The 17,065-nt window shown below is 51.6% G+C and overlaps 1 protein-coding gene across 1 annotated transcript; it reads right to left on the bottom strand.

Moving 5' to 3' along the window:
* Nucleotides 1-6,506: 6,506 nt before the first annotated feature.
* Nucleotides 6,507-15,857, bottom strand: SF3A3 (splicing factor 3a subunit 3). Its single transcript, XM_064471229.1, has 17 exons — nt 15,696-15,857; nt 15,566-15,613; nt 15,333-15,385; nt 14,738-14,843; nt 14,191-14,263; nt 13,721-13,812; nt 13,194-13,276; nt 12,683-12,821; nt 12,266-12,334; nt 10,721-10,788; nt 10,284-10,391; nt 9,892-9,961; nt 9,055-9,219; nt 8,830-8,940; nt 8,296-8,386; nt 7,381-7,436; nt 6,507-6,809 (listed from the first exon to the last, which is right to left on the bottom strand). Exons 1-17 carry the CDS (start codon nt 15,789-15,791, stop codon nt 6,732-6,734), a joined length of 1,506 nt encoding a protein of 501 aa, XP_064327299.1. The 5' UTR covers nt 15,792-15,857; the 3' UTR covers nt 6,507-6,731.
* Between the last annotated feature and the right edge of the window lie 1,208 nt (nt 15,858-17,065).

Raw genomic sequence — 17,065 nt, 5'->3', positions numbered from 1 at the left:
CTGGCACAGACTGGTTTGGCAGCCTTGCAGGCTCTGCTACATCCCGCCACGTAATTTAAGCCTGTCTTCTTCATCTGGAAGGAGGAGAGAGACATTAGCCTGGGGGTCCTGCCAAGCCTTTAGTATTCACGTTGCAGGGATGCACCCCAGCTGCTTAGCACATCCCAGCTCATGAGCTGTCCTGCTTTTTAGCTCCAGGGCCATACCTCACAGAAGTCATGCCCAACAATGCATCTAGCAACAGCTGTCTTGCCTTTGAAACATCCGTCCCCGTGACAGGAGAATGCTGCACACACTTTCCCCTACGAGAGAGGACCAGAGGAGACACTGTATATCGATCGGTCCAGAAAGCAGGACTCTCAAGACAGGAACTGAACTTCAGACAGCCCTTCGGTCCTGAGGAGTCCTTTCTAAATCCCCCTCTGGTTCTTGGTATTTGGCCACCACCATCTCAAGCATTTTAGATGAAGATAAAAGCCTAACAGCGCCCTGTCTGAAACTGCAGGAAACTTCAGCAAAACACCAGTGTAACAAACAAGCTTCAAACCTCCTTTTCCTTCCTCTTAACAGGGCTCTGCAAAGATAAGCACCTTCCCCTCCATGTAGGCTCAGGAGAAAGGCTGCAGTGCCCCATCAGGCCCCACGCCCTCCCTGCGGCTGCAAGTAAGGCTCACCACGTAGTTGGTTCAAACTGCTTGAACTTATGTAAGTGCCAGGCCTGTTTGACAGGGCTTGTTACAGATTCTTTCCTTTCAAAGCTCATTAAGGATTTGTTCCCCTTCCAGAAGCAGCTTTTGACCCTGTAAAGCAGGCGCAGGAGGGGGCTTTCCCTCTCCCCCTGCTCAGGTGGGAGGTCAGCCATCCCAGCGGCCGCAGCCCCCAGAAGAGCCCGTGGCCACAGCAGCGTCTGCCTGGCCAGTACCTACGTTTCGGGGGGGAGCTCTGGGGGTGCTGGTGGTGGTGGTGGTCGTAGGTGGTGCAGTGGTGGGTGGCAGGTCACCTGCAGACACACGAGGAGCGCCATGAGGCTGGGCCCAGCAGACAGCCCACACAGAGCCCTCCACAGCCGCACACGGGACAGATTCACCAGCACAGCTCACACTGCGGCCGGAGCTGCTGGGCCACCCTTCCCCTCACCCCAGCTCTGAAGGAGAGCAAGCCCCAGGGCAGAGATGTGGTGATGCAGCCACAGCCAGCCCTCTGCAATGGGGTTTTGCCCCCCCCCGCCCCTCCGTGCAGCAGGATTAACATCAGATCCTCAGACACCGCCAGGGATCCTGCGGGCAGTTACCGTAGGAGCTGGCATTGAGCTGCAAGCAGAGTGTGGAGTCGCAGCAGTCCAGGGTGCACTGCTGCATGCTCACACTGCTGTTGGTCCTGCACATCTCCGTGCCGCACGCACTGCTGCACCTGGCTGTGTAGTTTGTGCTGGAGAAACGATAAAGCTGCAATAGCAGAGGCAAAGGAAAAAATGCTAGGAGTATGAAGAGATGCCATTGTGAAGAAGCAAAAGTAACCAATAGACTGCAACAGAGAGAAGGGAAACAGGAGATTGACACAGACTTAATAGAGCACTGTGGATTCCTGATATAAGGAAAGGGAAACAGACTTTCCGTATTACAGCCCCCCTGTGCCTCTGCCTCAGCAAGCTCCGTACCTCGCAGTAAGTCTCGTTATGGCAGGTTACCGTTTCGTTGGCATGGGCTTCATCCCGGTAACACCTCTCCCCAGAGCACTGAAAGCTCTGGCAGGTGAGCTGGAGGGAGAACACACCAGGGTGTCACAGTGCAGCGGAGCCTCCTCACACAGCACCGCTGTCCCCAGCCACAGCCCTGCTGACTGAAGGGGCTGCCTCTGCTCACCCACCCGCCATGCCCGAGGTGCTCCCCTCCCACCCCAGGAGACAGTTTCATGGGACTCCTGGCTCCCACGAGAGACTAGTCGGGCCACATGAGACCAGCCCAGCCAACAGCCCTCTTTCCTTTCCTTTCCTTACTGGTGTTCCTTCCATAGTGTTCACCGAGGCGTTGCTGGGGGCCACCGAGGCGTTGCTGGGGGCCACCGAGGCGTTGCTGGGGGCCACCGAGGCGTTGCTGGGGGCCACCGAGGCGTTGCTGGGGGCCACCGAGGCGTTGCTGGGGGCCACCGAGGCGTTGCTGGGGGCCACCGAGGCGTTGCTGGGGGCCACCGAGGCGTTGCTGGGGGCCACCGAGGCGTTGCTGGGGGCCACCGAGGCGTTGCTGGGGGCCACCGAGGCGTTGGCAACTGCGTTGAGCTCTGGAAGACAGAGTTCCCTCTTGGTGATGGAAACACCAACCTCGTGCTCAGCAAGCCCTGCGTCCCCTCCTGAGCCTCCGCACGGTCCAAAGGCATCTGCGGGAAGCATCAGTCACATTGCGGTGGGGCTGTGGACAGCAGTAAGTGACAGGACGTCCCAAACAAGGTCCATTTGCCAGAGACCAGGCAGCCCAACAAGCAGGTCAGAGGCCACAGACTACCACAGCAGCACTACAGACAGATGTTACAACACCTTCTCCCTCCCCCTTCCAGCCACACTGCCTGTGAAGAACAGGCTTTTCTGGGGTAAAAAACTTGAAAAAGGTTTCTCAGTGCATCTCCATCCTACAGAACGCAGCATGGAGGGAACAAGGACAAAGTCCCCGTTGCACCACACTGTTTTTGCCCTGCTCCCCACAGGAGCCCCACATTTCCCTTGGGGTGCAGAGCTCACCTGCTGTGGCAAGAGGGTCCTGGATGTGGAGATGCAGAGCCAAGGTGCAAAGCAGCAGACCTGGAATGGAGGGGAGATGACTGAGACCACCACGTCTGCTGCCTGCTTTACCCACAGCCCAGAGATCCCCCACCAGCAGCATGGGTAGCTCCCCCTCAAAACACTAAATCCAGCCCCCGCCAGCCCCCCTGGAGCGGGGTGGTGGCCAGTTCCCCTTGGGGAGGTCCCACAGACACACCTGAGGTCAGGGAGCCTTGCTGGCCACAGGGGACCTGCCCAGCTGCAGAAAGACCCCCCGCGCCTGCCCAGAGCCCTGGGTGACCAGTGGCCACCCCTCACCCCAGGGAGCCTCCGGCACAGCCTCTGACAGCTGGGGCAGGGACAGATGTTCTGGGCACACCAGGTCGGATGCTGCTCTCCATGCTGCAGCAGAGCCCCCGTTACCTTGCACAAGGGGGGCGAGCCACCGGCAACCTGCCATCATCTTCTACCAGCAGCTTCACCCGGGACCTGTCAGGAAGAGCTGGGTCGGAGCTGGGCAGTGGGAGGGGACGGTCCAGCAGTTGCTGCCACGGTCACAGCAGCACATGCTCCCCAACTCTGCCCGGCACACGGCTCGGGATGAGGTGGCAGAAACATCATCAGGACGAGGTACGTAACAGGAAAAGTCTCTTTTCTTTGAAGAAACCTTTCTCCCAGGAAATTCTACAGCTTTTATTCTGGACACCAGAGAAATCCAAGTTGTTCAGCACTCTGTTTTTGGTCCCTGTAGCACGGCAGGACATGCTTTTCAGGCAGGAATAAGTGCCTGGCAATAACAACACCCACCAACAGCACCTCTGAAAACAGCCATCCAGGTCATCTCAACAGGCTCTCCACCAAGAAATCGTCTAACACATAAGTAACCGAATAATTCGGCACCCTTATCACTGTGCTTGCCTGGACTTCAGGGAGCAACAGCCAGGCCCTTTCAGCCACAGCTGCAGCAGGAGGCAGTTGAACAAGCGCAGAGGGGGCCTGGGAGCTGGCTACCCCAGACCGAAACCCCCCAAGCCACCAGTGCGGCATTGGCCGACACAGCCACGCACCCTGGCAGCACCGGCTGCCCGCACCCGAGGGGCACCTGCCCCTCCCCAGGGGCTCAGCCCGGCACAACCTCCATCTGCAGCTCTCGGCCAGCAGCAGCGCGCCCAGCACGGCCGCATCGCTGAGCGGAGGCGCAGGCGCTCCCCAGGGCGTGCGTGTGCCTGGGCTGCAGAGGAGGCCCGAGCTCCCCTAGGACACCGGCTGCAAGCACCTTTGGGGAGAGAAGGCAGCTGCTGGGGACTTGCCTGGCGCCTGCCTGTGCTGCTGCTGAGCGCCGTGGTCAGCTGCCGGAGGGTGCAGGGCAGCCACCCCAGCACAGGTCTGCACTCTGCCTCCCGTACGAGCCCCAGGGCTGCAGCGCAGTGCTGTGCATGGCTGCATGCTCGCGGGAGCGGGGCTCAGCCCCGGGACGTCCACAGTCGCTCCTTCCCAAGAGACTTTCCAAACCACCGAGGCTGCGCCGCTGACGGCACAGCTGCTGCGAGCCGGGGCCCCCGGGGAGCCGCACGCTCCCGTTGGTGTGGTAACCCTCCAACGGCAACACAGAGCTGCAGGCAGCTGCCAGGAGCAGGAAGGCAGGGTAATGACAGATAACGCCTGGCACCGTGCAGCAGTCTGCTGATTGCTGTTGCAAATGAAGATGTGACCCACCAGCAGCAGCACTAGTCACGGGAGGACCCGAGGTCACCAGCCCTCAGTGCTCAGGGCAGCAAGAGAGACCCTCCATAGCAGTTCTTGCTGTGGATGGACAAATTCTGGTGTGAGAAACACCCATTTCCAGACATGCCTGTGCCACAGGCCCTCAGGGCCTGGCCAAGAGCAAAACACAGGCCTATTGGTTCTGGCACACAACTCACGAGGAACATAAACAGGAACATTTACAGCTAAAGCAGCTTTCCCTAGCGAGGGGTGGAAATGCTCTGGGTCATAAAGAGCCGTTGCACTGCCAACGCTCAAATACCTCTGGTTAACTCACCATAACGAGTCACATCCTTTCCGCGTATCCATCCCTGCGTGTCTCCCCTCCCTGCCAGCCCACACCGTCGCCCCCAGCCCAGGACGGCGACACACACGTCCCTGTCACGCAGGATTTCCCACCTGCCTGGCCCAGGCAGCACGGCCCTCGGGCTGCGAGCGGCTCGCTGCCGGACCAAGCGAGGAGTCCAGGCACCTCTGGGAAAGGAACACAGGCCGGCCAGGGGGGGCAGGAGGCAGGTCTGCCGCACACGAGAGCTGCCAGGCAAAGCTGCTGCTGCAGCTTGCTCCCGAGGGTGGGCACAGGGGCCACCGCTGCTTCACAGCACAGGGACGGGGTTTTGCCAACAGCAGCTGGGCTTCATGACAGAGCGGGATCATTGGACAGTTTTTCTGCTGTGAAGCTCCTGATCACGTCCTTGCATGTGCCTCCACACTGCTGTCAAGTCCTGACTATGAAGAGGTGTCTCCACAGCTTCTCACCACCCAGTCCCTTGCCCTGCCACTCGCCCCCACGGTTTGGGAAATTCTATGTGCTTTGGTGCTTCCCATCACACCCAGCTCTCCGTTGGAGGACTCTTTCTGTTTTTGTTCAAAACCTTCACCTGTTTAGCTAAGGAAGCAGTGGAGACGTGACTCCAAACAGGCTCCATGGCTAAGTTCTCCAAGAACTGTAACATTCCCCTCCTGTCTTATGGTTTACACCCAGTCAGCATTCCCCAGGGACCTGGAACGGCTGAAGCTTGCATAGAGACCACTGAGGCTGTTCAGAGTGAAAGGAGACAATGCAGGCCAGCATCTTCCCCACCTTCCAGCCCAGGTCAGCCACCCCCCAGGGCAGGTTTGGACAACCTTCCTGAGCAGGGCACCATCCAGCACAGCCCAACCCAGCTCCAGGGCAGGCTAGGAACGAACGCCCACCAGACAGGGCCTCATCCCAAGAACATCCCCCTAGGGCAGGGAAAGGGAAGAGCCCGCAGCACGCACTCACCCTGTCCGCCCGCTCCCCGAAGCCCCGGCGCGAGTCTGCAGCCGCCGCTGGCAGCGAGTGCCTCTGAGCGCCGACGGCAGCTGCGGTACCTGCGGCACAGGCTTGCGCCCTGGTGCGGGCAACCAGCCCCACCCCTGCCAACCACCGCCGTGCAAAACACCACCCGGGGGAAGCGTTTGGTACCTGCTGCTCCACGGCATCCGGGGATGCAAACGGCCCTGCACAGCGACAACAGAGAAAGGGCTCTTTTGAGGCGACAGGTGTCACACAAGCCAACTCCTCACCAAAACGAAACCCCGCTGGAGGTGGCACGAGGACTGCCATGCTGCTGCAGAAATTACAACAAACTGCCCACACAGCCCGACCTAAATCAAGCTCTATTATTAATTCCCTGAAAAAAATCCCAGTGGCCAAACCTCCACAGGGAGGCAGACCTGAGGCAGAAGCAGCAATGCAAGCCAAATACATTTGTTTTGCAAAGGAGCTCAAAGAAAACCATACGCCCACAGCAAGGTCTGGTATAGGACCATTCCTCATTGTCAGCGTGCAAGGTTCATATGTGCTTTACAGAAAGTCAATCCTCATCATAAAACTTTCCCTCAGAACGGGAATAAGAGAGAAGCAATTGTTTCTGACAACTCAAACTGCGTCAGAAGCATTTTAAAAATACCATAATCAAACCCCTTTCTTCCAGCATACGAAAGGAGACAAGCTTCTCAGCACTTCCTAAATTAAAATCAGTTTATTTTTCAATGTTGTTTGTTTCTTTTAATATAAAATAACATCACGAGTCTGCTTTTCACATGGGGCTTACTAGAAAGGGATTCTATAAAGTATCCTTGAAATCTATATTCATGCACATAGAAAATCCAGGAGCTGAAGAAGACTCAGAGCTGCTGACACAGCTCCACTTGCTTTTCAGATGCGAAATCCTTCATTTGGGAAAAGCTACAGCAGCCCTTGGCGTTTCAAGTCTTCGTAGGTCTTTTTATTCACTACGTTCCCACTGGAATCCTCATATTCCTCCTAGAATGGAATGAACAGTTTAGAAACACCTGGACACAGCCTGACTCGGGTTGTACTACAGCATTCGCAGCCCCTACTGAACACGACCATCCTGCCAAGAAGCTCTCTACACAAAGGCATGCAGTATATCTACCAGCAGGCTCCACGAGAAGAGCTTATCCAGAGTAAGAGGAATTACACGCCGTACTGCAGGCTGTATGTCCCACAGTTGCCCTGTGTACTGTTGAAGAATGGCTTGAGACAGAAGTTTAAGAAAAGGCTCTAGTATAAGTGCTCACACTGCTCACAACAGTTCCTTTTTCTTCTCACAAAGCAGCGTATTAAAAGACTCTTGCGCAAAGGGCTGAGTCTGTCCTCTCAGAACTACTTTCCAATACAGCACAAGAAGTGCTTTTCATACACCACCACTGCCAGGAGCTGTGCAACCAGCAGCGTAGGTTCCCGCTTCTCTCTCCAGCATACAGGGAACTCTCTCAGAAATTCTGTTGACAGACCCAGGCAGTTCATGTAAGGTTAATGGGGGCTCCCACGTACACAGGACTAGAGACATCCAAACACCTCTACATCTCACCTCTGTATCGGGCTGCCATCTCTCTGAAGCCTTCTGCTGTTTCAGCTTTGCCCACACTGTAAATACAAAGTCATACAGGATCTGATGACATTTCGCTTGAAATACTAGACTAAAAACTAATATAATATACATGTGAGCTTCCCCTGCCCCACCCCCTTTCTTTTAAAGCACTGTCACTTCAGCAGTCCAGAAAAGTGTCTAATACCCATTACAGATTATCATTCCCCAGTACGGTTTACTGAAAGGCACAAGAACTGAAGTAAACAAGGATGGGACACGAGACAAAGGTCCAAAAACACTACTTCAGAGATAGAGCTCCAAAGGTAATAATACCTTGTTTGGAAATCAAGGCTTTACCCATTTGGTTTCTTCTAGGCAAGAATTAATTTACCTCCAGGAACCATAAACTGTGTCTGCTCCTCAAAACATCAGCACAGATTAGTCACATTAAATTATAATCACTCTAAGTCCTAAGTACTGTAGGCTTTCATGATCTGCCCATAGGCTCTACCATTCCTGAAGGCTTTTCTGGAATCCCCATGAAGATGTTTGTGAGCATCAATTAAGAGTTACACGGGATGACGTAGCCACACTCTGTCTAAAGAAATGGTGGCCCACTGCACTTGACTGAGATTTCATACACAAAGCACTGCAGACAAAACCGCTGGCAACAAACAAACATTTCACTGGCAATCCCAGCGAGCATCTACCGCTGCAGGTATCCAACAAAGGCAAAAAGCCACTCTCCGTTCAAGAGCTGGGAGGGGTGCTCCAAGGAAGGACCATCCCACCAGCACCATGTTTCTTACCCTCTTCCCTGAAACTGGTCTCCAGTCACAGGGTAAGAAATTTTTGGCGAGAGGTAGTAGGAGTGTTCTTATGCCACAGGTTCCCTGTCCTGCCATCACTACTTACATGAGACTGCATCCTCAATCTGCGTGACATTGGCAAAATGTGCAGTGTTGGGAATCCCCAGGCACCTCATCCCATGAGCGTGTCGCCACTCCTGGGGAGGACAGGCAAGAGGTCAGTGTACGAGAGGGAATGCCACTTCATCCCCAAAGACTAAAAGGCACGTTAACTTTTGGACAGGGTGAAACAAATACTATGAAATACAAATCTACCAGTCCTAAACACCTCTAAAAATACTTTTTCTGTATTTTAGACAGTAACAATACACTGGCAGTCAACAGGCACTCCGTACCAATCAGACCTGGATACTGCAGTTAGTGTTCAAACAAGAAGGGACCGTACAGAAATTAGCACAGGAGGTCTTCTCAAGGCCTACATAATTTCTAATTCCAAGCACACGGCCCTGCAGCATAAGCCCAGACCCACATTTTAGAATTGGAAGAAGCGCCACTTGGGCACTCCAGTGATTTACTAGTTACTTATTATAAAGATTACCTGAACATAGTACCAATGTTTTTGTAGCAAAACATTACTTACTGCAAAATGACGCTGAAAAGCTTTGGGCCCTCGGTAGGTGTAGTTACCACAGATCTCACAATTGTAGTTGATGTTTAAACCATGTAATTTATATAACCAGTATGGGATTGGCTGACAAACAAAGAGAAACAAAGATTAGGCCAAATGGCAAGGCAGGTTCAAACAGAAGAGTAGTCTGGAGTCAGTGACATCCCCCACTTTTCCAGCCCTGGCAATCTCAGTTACCTTGCCATCCCAACCAAGAGGCAGATTTTTAGGATTATAAATGATTTCATTTTCTTCATCTTCACTCTCGCTCTCGCTGATCTGCTCTTCCTCCTCCTCCTCTCTCTCTTCCCCTGTCCGTGCTTGCTTACGCTGCACGTTCTCGTGAGTGAGGTGTCTCTGTTCCTGGAGTGTGAGAACAGAGATGGGATGGTTCACACAACAAGGCAGCAACAGAATAAGGGCAAACTCTTGCAGTGTGAAACGCTTCCTCAAGGTAGAGAGGGAAGGGAATGGAAGACCAGTACAAAACAAAACTCTTGGTTTATGTAACCCAACAACTTAAGTTTTTAGATAACATTTCCTGCTTCCAAAGAACGAACAACGTGTACTACCATTAGCACTTCCAAGACGACAAGGTAGCGGCAACCGCCACTCTGCTACACGTGATCGCTGCAAAATCAAGCAAGCTTGGACTTAAGGCAAGCATCAAGGTAGAACAAGTAAAGGTCTGCAATACCCTGAGACTTAGGCACAAAGTAGAAATTATCTATATTGATTTGGTGCCTAGGAAAAAGACAGCCTTCCTCAAGGGAACGTGTAGCCTCTGTAACCTGGGTCTGTCCACAAAAGCTTGCCAAATAATTAGCTGATGGAAATATAACTGTAATCCATCATATTCTACTGCCTGAGAGAAAAAGCTATCTGCTAACAAGCCCTTTAAAACATTACGACTCTAGACATGAAAATAACTCTTCTGGGCACACTGTCTATGAAAGCACTGGGTGAAGACGTGGATGACCTTTCAGTCACTATCTGACAGCTCTGAAATAGAAAGCTCAAAGACAAAATCCTTACCCCAAGAACTTCCACATACTCATAAATCTGAGCTTCCAGGAATGCAAGATCTTTATTTCTTTCAGTGTCTCTGGAAATAGATAAAGAAACTTAATGAAGCCCATTCCAGAACTGCAAACATTACGTGTACACTGAACTCCTAAAGACATATTTGACTAGTTTCTGTTTTCTTGCTGTATACAAGTACCAAACAGTTCATGTAAACTAACCTGCACACAAACCATTCAGCTCTGCTATCTTCCATTTGGTTCAGGACTATTTGGTCCTACATAAAAAGCTTCTAATACTCCAAGAATCTCTCTGTCACGATATACAATAGTGATGCCTATAGAATACTTCTCATCCAGGTGAAGAGAACACCACCAACCTGAGAATGACCTTTAGGAACTCACCTTTTGCTTCCTTTTGTCTTTGGATTCTTAGCAAACAAGGAAGGATCAAGTGCTTCTAGGGATTTGCCTTTAGTGCTAAAAAGCCTCTGAGCACGCTCTTCCAGAGTCCTATGGAGAAGCAGTGAGGAGACGAGTCTAAACCAGAGTTTTGAGTAACTATTTGAATTAGTGCAACAAAACTCTAAATTTAGCTTTCAAGAGATCAAGAGGTTTCCTATTATTTTTGTCTTCCTTCCTTAAGCCAAAGACTTCAGCACAGGACACTTTTCAAACCAGTAGGTCGCAGTATCCCCTAATTGGTTCTCTATGTTTTGTCTTTCAAACATCACTAAAGTAATTCTTGTGCAACAGAGATGACAAAACAAGCATCCCATGAAGGAATGCAAGACAGGAAGACCTCAAAAACTGAAAAGAACGATAAAAAGACTGCACCTTACCCGCCACATTTTAGTCCTAGGGCCAGTAAAGCTGATTTTAATCTGTCCAGTCCCAGAGAGGCCAATTCCTGTTCAATTAAAGTAAATCACAAGAAGAGAGAAGCTATTAAACAAATACAATACGGATGTATGTCCGTTTTAACTTATAACAAAAAAACCTAAACAACAAACAGCACTCAAGAAAGGACTGTCAAGAGTGCACCACTCCTCACTGAAAAATGAAGAATGTGACAAATCTAACCAGATCTTTCACGCTACATCCCCCTAATGGGAGAAATTAGGTCATCAGCATCATCAAAGTTTTATTCAGAGAACAAAGAGCCAGCGGCAAAAGCACAGCAAGTAAAATTATTAAAAGAATCAAAATCACAGAATCACAGAACAGTAGGGGTTGGAAGGGACCTCTGGAGCTCACCCCGTCCCACCCCTGCGTGAGCAGGCACCCCCAGAGCAGGGGCACAGGGCCGCGGCCAGGCGGGGGGTGAATGTCTCCAGGGAAGGGACCCCACAGCCTCTCTGGGCAGCCTGTGCCCCTGCTCTGGCACCCGCACGGGGAAGGGGTTTGTCCTCATGTTCAGGGGGAACTTCCCGTGTTCCAGCTTGTGCCCGTGGCCCCTTGGCCTGGCATTGGGCACCACTGAGAAGAGCCCGGCCCCATCCCCCTGACACCCACCCTTCAGATATTGGTAAGCATTGATGAGATCCCCCCTCAGCCTTCTCTTCTCCAGGCTGGACAGACCCAGGTCTCTCAGCCTTTCCTCACAAGGGAGATGCTCCAGCCCCTGACCATCTCGGCAGCTCTCCGCTGGACTCTCTCCAGCAGCTCCCTGTCCTTCCTGAGCTGGGGGGCCCAGAACTGGACGCAGCCCCCCAGATGTGGCCTCACCAGGGCAGAGCAGAGGGGGAGGAGAACCTCCCTCGCCCTGCTGGCCACGCTCCTTTCCATGCACCCCAGAACATCGTTGGTCTTTCTGGCCCCAAGGGCCCGGTGCTGGCTCAGGGTCACCTCGCTGCCCCCCAGCACCCCCAGGGCCTCTCAGCAGAGCCGCTCTCCAGCAGGTCCCCCCCAGCCTGTGCTGGTGCGGGGGGCTGTTCCTCCCCAGGGGCAGGACCCTGCACTGGCTCCTGTTGAATTCCCTGAGGCTCCCCCGGGCCCAGCTCTCCAGCCTGCCCAGCCCTCGCTGGGTGCCAGCACAGCCCTCCGGTGTATCAGCTGCTCCTCCCAGCTCGGGATCGTCAGCGAACTCGCTGAGGGGACGCTCTGTCCCTTCGCCCAGGGCATTGATGAATGTGTTGGACAGGACTGGACCCAGCACAGACCCCTGGGGAACGCTGCTATTTACGGGCCTCCAGCCAGACCCTGCCCCGTTGATCACAACCCTCTGAGCTCTGCTGTTCAGCCAGCTCTGAATCCACCTCACTGCCCTCTCATCCAACCCACACTTCCTTAGCTCGTCCATGAGGATGTTACGGGAGACAGTGTGAAAAGACAAAGCTTCCACCTCCTCAGAATTTAGCACTAAGTGCAGAGCACTGAAAACATACCTCCCAAGAGGAAAATGCCGAGAGATCCAGGTGGGCTCCAGCATGAGTGAGTGCACTGCTGGTCTCTTTCTGCCAAGAAAAACCACATGCAAGATCTCTGTGTCATCCTACAACACTTCATGTAATATAATATTCCAACCTCAAGAAACACAGTTCATTTCACAGAGAAAAATTCTCTTACTTAACTGAGCAGTGGAACAATAGAAAAGACACAATATAGGCAAACCTTAAAAAAAGGTTCGTTTCAAACCTGTTACATTGGTTTTCAAGGTCAAGTTAGTATTAAATTGCATCTTTGTGATACACAGCTACACACCTTGCTATGAGACTTAACCTTGGAGATTACTTTACACAAATGATTCACAGAAAACCTATCACAAATACAGAAGCATTCACACGGGCTTCACAACTGCTCACCGGCCAGCCAGGGAACGTTCCATTTTCCCACTTCTTCTCAAACTCTGTCTGAATTTTCCCAAAAAGTTCATTCTGGTCCAGTAACGGTTTCACTCGATCCGTGTAATCCTGCAGGTACTCAAGAAGCATTTCAAGGTACCTGGCAGAGTAATCATGAGCACAGGTAATTCCATATCAGCCTGTAACCTATTTCTCTAACCACATCTTTGGAAAGCAAATACCCACTAGAGCTCCAAAGGGAAGTAATCACGATTATGAGTTTTCAGCACACGATTTCTAGATGCAGCAGTTACAAGGATAAAGAAAGGTCCTTCCACAGAGTAGACTGTGGCTTTCCACATTTTTGCTGCGCTGCATGTTATCTCAGGGATCAGACATGTGACTGAGTTACTACAGCTCAGTGACCCAGTTTACATGAGTTAAGTCTGTCTGTGAATTATATTCTCAGCAGCTGCAAGCAAATTCCTTCTCATCAACTGTCATAAAGGAGCAGGTAGATAGAAAGGCTCACCTCTTATATTCAGCATTTTTTCTCTCCTTGGGAATATCGAAGAGTTGGTCAAATGTGGATAAGTAAGTGATATAATCCAATTTCTAAGAACAAAGAAGTCTGAGTCAGACTTTATACACATGCAGCCAAATTAACACCCAGTTTCCAGTTACCAGACCAGAAGAAAAGCACAAGCTCATGCCATTATTCTGGCCTGCAGAGGCCAGGGGTTCTCTGGGCTCTAGCACATTGCCTTAGACACCCATCCATACTTGGTAGCAGAAAACAGAGGCTTTTTACAAGGCCATCATTACATTAATGATAGAGAGATATCAGCTGAAGAGAACAAGAGAGGAGAGTCATGAAGCAGCATTCAGAATTCAGATGCCATCAAGCTGTATGTGCAAAGTGACTTTGAAATAGCTATTTGGAAATAAACTTATTTATGTAAGAATAAAACCCAACCAAGCCAACAAATAACCATGAACCAACCAGAGAAAAACCCCTTGGCCTGAAGCAGAGGTTCCCAGACACATGCAGCCACTTACCTCTGATGATTTTAGGTTAATGTACTTGAGATAACAATCATGCAGGTCTAAGTATCGCCCATACCCTTCCTCATCTGTGAACTCCACCAGATCTGTAGGAAAGACCATGAAGAGCTTTATTATGAGCTTAATCTTCCCTACTTACTATACATATGTTTTAGAACTTAAAGGATTAACTGTGGAATAATTTATGCTTAAGGAAGGTGTTTACAATGCAGGTGGGATACTGGTTGATCAGACACCTGACTGCTCAGTGCAAGCACACCAGAACGCTCCTCAAGAGGAGCGCCACTACTGTGAAATATTCCAGAATTTAAATGACAAAAGAATAATTTTCAGAAGTCCTTTAGAAAAATGGAAGTGGAACCCTGAAGCATGCAAAACAGATCAAAGAACTCATTAAATAACGCCTCTCAAGCAAGCAGCATATTTTCACTTAAACTGGCCTCAGAGAAAAACTACAAACTTACTCTGAGCTTCTTCACTTGGGTTGTCTCTGGCCTTCAACAGTTCCTCAAACTCCACTGACATCGGAACGCAGATCTTCAAGAACATACAGAAGTTACAGAAAAGAATATTACTTCAGCTAATGTCCTAGAATAATTAATACGAAATCACAATAGGTTGCAAACAATAAAACTGTTAACTGAAAAGGTATCCAAAGCATTTATCCACCATTACTTTTGCACAAAGAGTCTGACTTTAGCCAGCATCAGAAAGGGAAGACCAAACACCAGCTGAGCAGCAGAATGCTCCTGAGCTAACACACGGCAAACAGAGAGCACAGCTGGCATCTTGCACCTTCTCCTGTTCATACCGCTCTCACAGGAGCTTACGTACTGCCTCTGAAGCACTACCTCACCTCCAACGTCTTCTCTTCTCAAGTGACATTTCACTGTGCTTAATACTCATATATTAGGGCAATTAAACTGGGGGAAAAAAAGTCTGTTTATTGTAGGGGTGAGGTCCAACAGACCACAAATCAGCTGTTCTTATGAAGTATATATAACTACTCACCTCATTTGGGTGCTTCCGGTGAAATTCCTTAATTTGTTTCAGCCTGTTGTAGAACTCCGCAAATTCATTTGGCCCTGAAATGGCACTGAGTTCTTCTTTCCGTAAGCTATAAATGCGTGAAAAAGGACAGATTACAAGTTGAAAGGAAAACATGTTGACACTGATACAGTCTTTTTCCAAGTCTAGTGCTGCATTTTGGTCACACGAAGCTCCAGTAAGACTATCCGCAAACCTCCAAAAGTGACATCAGCTCTCACAGCCTGCCAAGCTTACAGTTTGAGGCTCTGGGTCAAGCCTTCCATTGCACATGCATAGCCTCCACTTACAAACCTTCAAAGCAACTCATGGCCTCCCCTCAGGACTTAAACCAAGAAAATAACAGAACACCGATATCCAACGTGTGCATATCCAAGGTGCAACGTGGGTCCTGCTCTAGCAGGTTTAGCCTCCAAAACTTGACTCCTGGTCTCGCACATCAGTGTTACTCCTCACATACTTAAAATTGACTTAAAAGACCCCCCCCAGCCCATCTGCAAAACACACTCAGCAGACGTTCGACACACGCACCAGACGAGGCACCTGCACGAGCACCTACCCGTCCTTGTCGTCATACAAGTCTCTCAAGTTGCCGCTCACTTCCATGTATCTCTAAAAAACAGAAGAAAGCCCCAAACGCCACACAGGACGTCACCATCGGCAAGACCCGCTCAGCCCCGGGCGCTCTGGCCGCGCTAAGCGGAGGCCCGGCCCGCGCTGCTCCCGTGGCCGCCGCCGGAGCCCAGCCAGGCCTGCCGAGGCCGCCGCCCGCCCCGCTCCCGGCGCACTCACGTCCTGCATGGCCCGAGTCCGGTGGTCCGAGTTGATCTGGTCGCGGAGCTGCGGGGAGAGGAGCAGGGTTAGTGCGGGCCCAGGCCCGGCGGCGGCCGCTCACCCCGCCCCCCCGCGGCCCCGGGCGCACCGTGGACTTCTTGGTGAGCATCTCCTTCACCATCACGTCCATGAGCCGCTCCCGCTCCTCATGGTAGCGCCGCTGCTGCTCCAGGATGGTCTCCATCCCCCCGCGCCCGCCCGCAGACCGCGACAACCCGCTTCCGGTCCCGCCTGCGCCGCGCCGGAAGGCTCCGGCCCGGCGTGTGTGTTCCGCGGGAAGGTTCCGGCGCCGCCCGCGCCCGGCGCGCAGGTTCCGGCCCGGCGCGCAGGTTCCGGCCCGGCGGCGGCGCTCGGTGGCCGCGGTGCTGTGCGGGCGGCCAGGCCCGGCGTGCCCGGAGCCAGGGCAGAGCTCCCGGTCCCGTCCCCCGCCGGGCCGGTCCCTCCGGGCAGCCTTGCACAGACACAGAGGCACCAAGCTGGAAGAGACCTCTGGCATCACCTGTGCTTAAGACTGTGTGGGTGAGGTAAATGTGGAAGAAAAATCCTGGAAGCAGAATTATTGTGCCATCCCACCCCACCCCCCCCAGCCCAGTTCTGCCATTACAAAACCAACATCTTTTAATGCTGGTTTTTTTTTTTTCCTTCAGAATTTTCCTTTGGCCGACTAGCTCATAGATGATACTTCTGTATCAGTAAATCAGATAGATTTAGGACTTTTGTCCTAAAAATATAACAGTAGTAAGTGTTTGAAAAGAGCATCGAGAACAAAAATATACTATTGACACATTTTTACAAAAGAGAAGTAGTCTAAAGGAATACTTAGAATGCAAGGAAATAAATTAACAATAATGGGCAAAAAAAGGTTAGTATTTGGTATACGTAAGACAAATGGCAGCAAGATGTAGGCTTTCTTAATGAAAGACAGGCTTTGTCCAGCTCATTAGTTCAATACATAATTCAAAAATCTAGTTTGCAGCTGGAGTAATGTTACCTTTGGGCGACCCCTAGAAGTCCATTCTTTTAAGCCAATGTTGATAAAAGCAACTTCAACTTGCAAGAACAGTTCTATTACACCAAAAGTATTAGATAACTTATTCCTAGTTATTGTAAGCAAATCATCAAGTCCAACCACTGACCCAACACCCCCAGGCCTCCTAAACCATGTCCCCAAGCACCATGTCTATATGGTTTTTGAACCCCCCCCAGGGATGGTGACTCCCCCACCTCTCTGGGCAGCCTGTGCCAGGGTCTGACCACTCCTGTAGTGAAGACGTTTTCCCTAATACCCAATCTAAACCTACCCTGATGCAGCTTAAGGCCGTTTCCTCTCGTTCTATCACTGGTGACTTGGGAGAAGAGGACAACAAGCCCCAGGCATCATGGTGGGGCACAGGGTCCCTGCCGGCATGGTGGCTGCTGAGCAAACCCTCCGGAGCAGGAGGCTTTGGGGACGTCCCC

The sequence above is a fragment of the Phalacrocorax carbo genome, chromosome 22, assembly GCF_963921805.1.
Source record: "Phalacrocorax carbo chromosome 22, bPhaCar2.1, whole genome shotgun sequence".
Lineage (NCBI taxonomy): Eukaryota > Metazoa > Chordata > Aves > Suliformes > Phalacrocoracidae > Phalacrocorax > Phalacrocorax carbo.
The sequence above is the reverse complement of the archived record's forward strand: the minus strand, read 5'-3'. Positions and strand labels throughout refer to the sequence as shown.

Bases quoted from the DNA above. Each gene is read 5' to 3' on its own strand.
- SF3A3 (XM_064471229.1), bottom strand. From the start codon at position 15,791: ATGGAGACCATCCTGGAGCAGCAGCGGCGCTACCATGAGGAGCGGGAG. The intron at 12,822-13,193 runs GTGAGCCTTTCT...TTACTCTGCCAG, and splicing joins AAAAATGCTGAATATAAGAG to GTACCTTGAAATGCTTCTTG. The intron at 8,387-8,829 runs GTAAGTAATGTT...TGTCCTCCCCAG, and splicing joins CTTTTCAGCGTCATTTTGCA to GAGTGGCGACACGCTCATGG.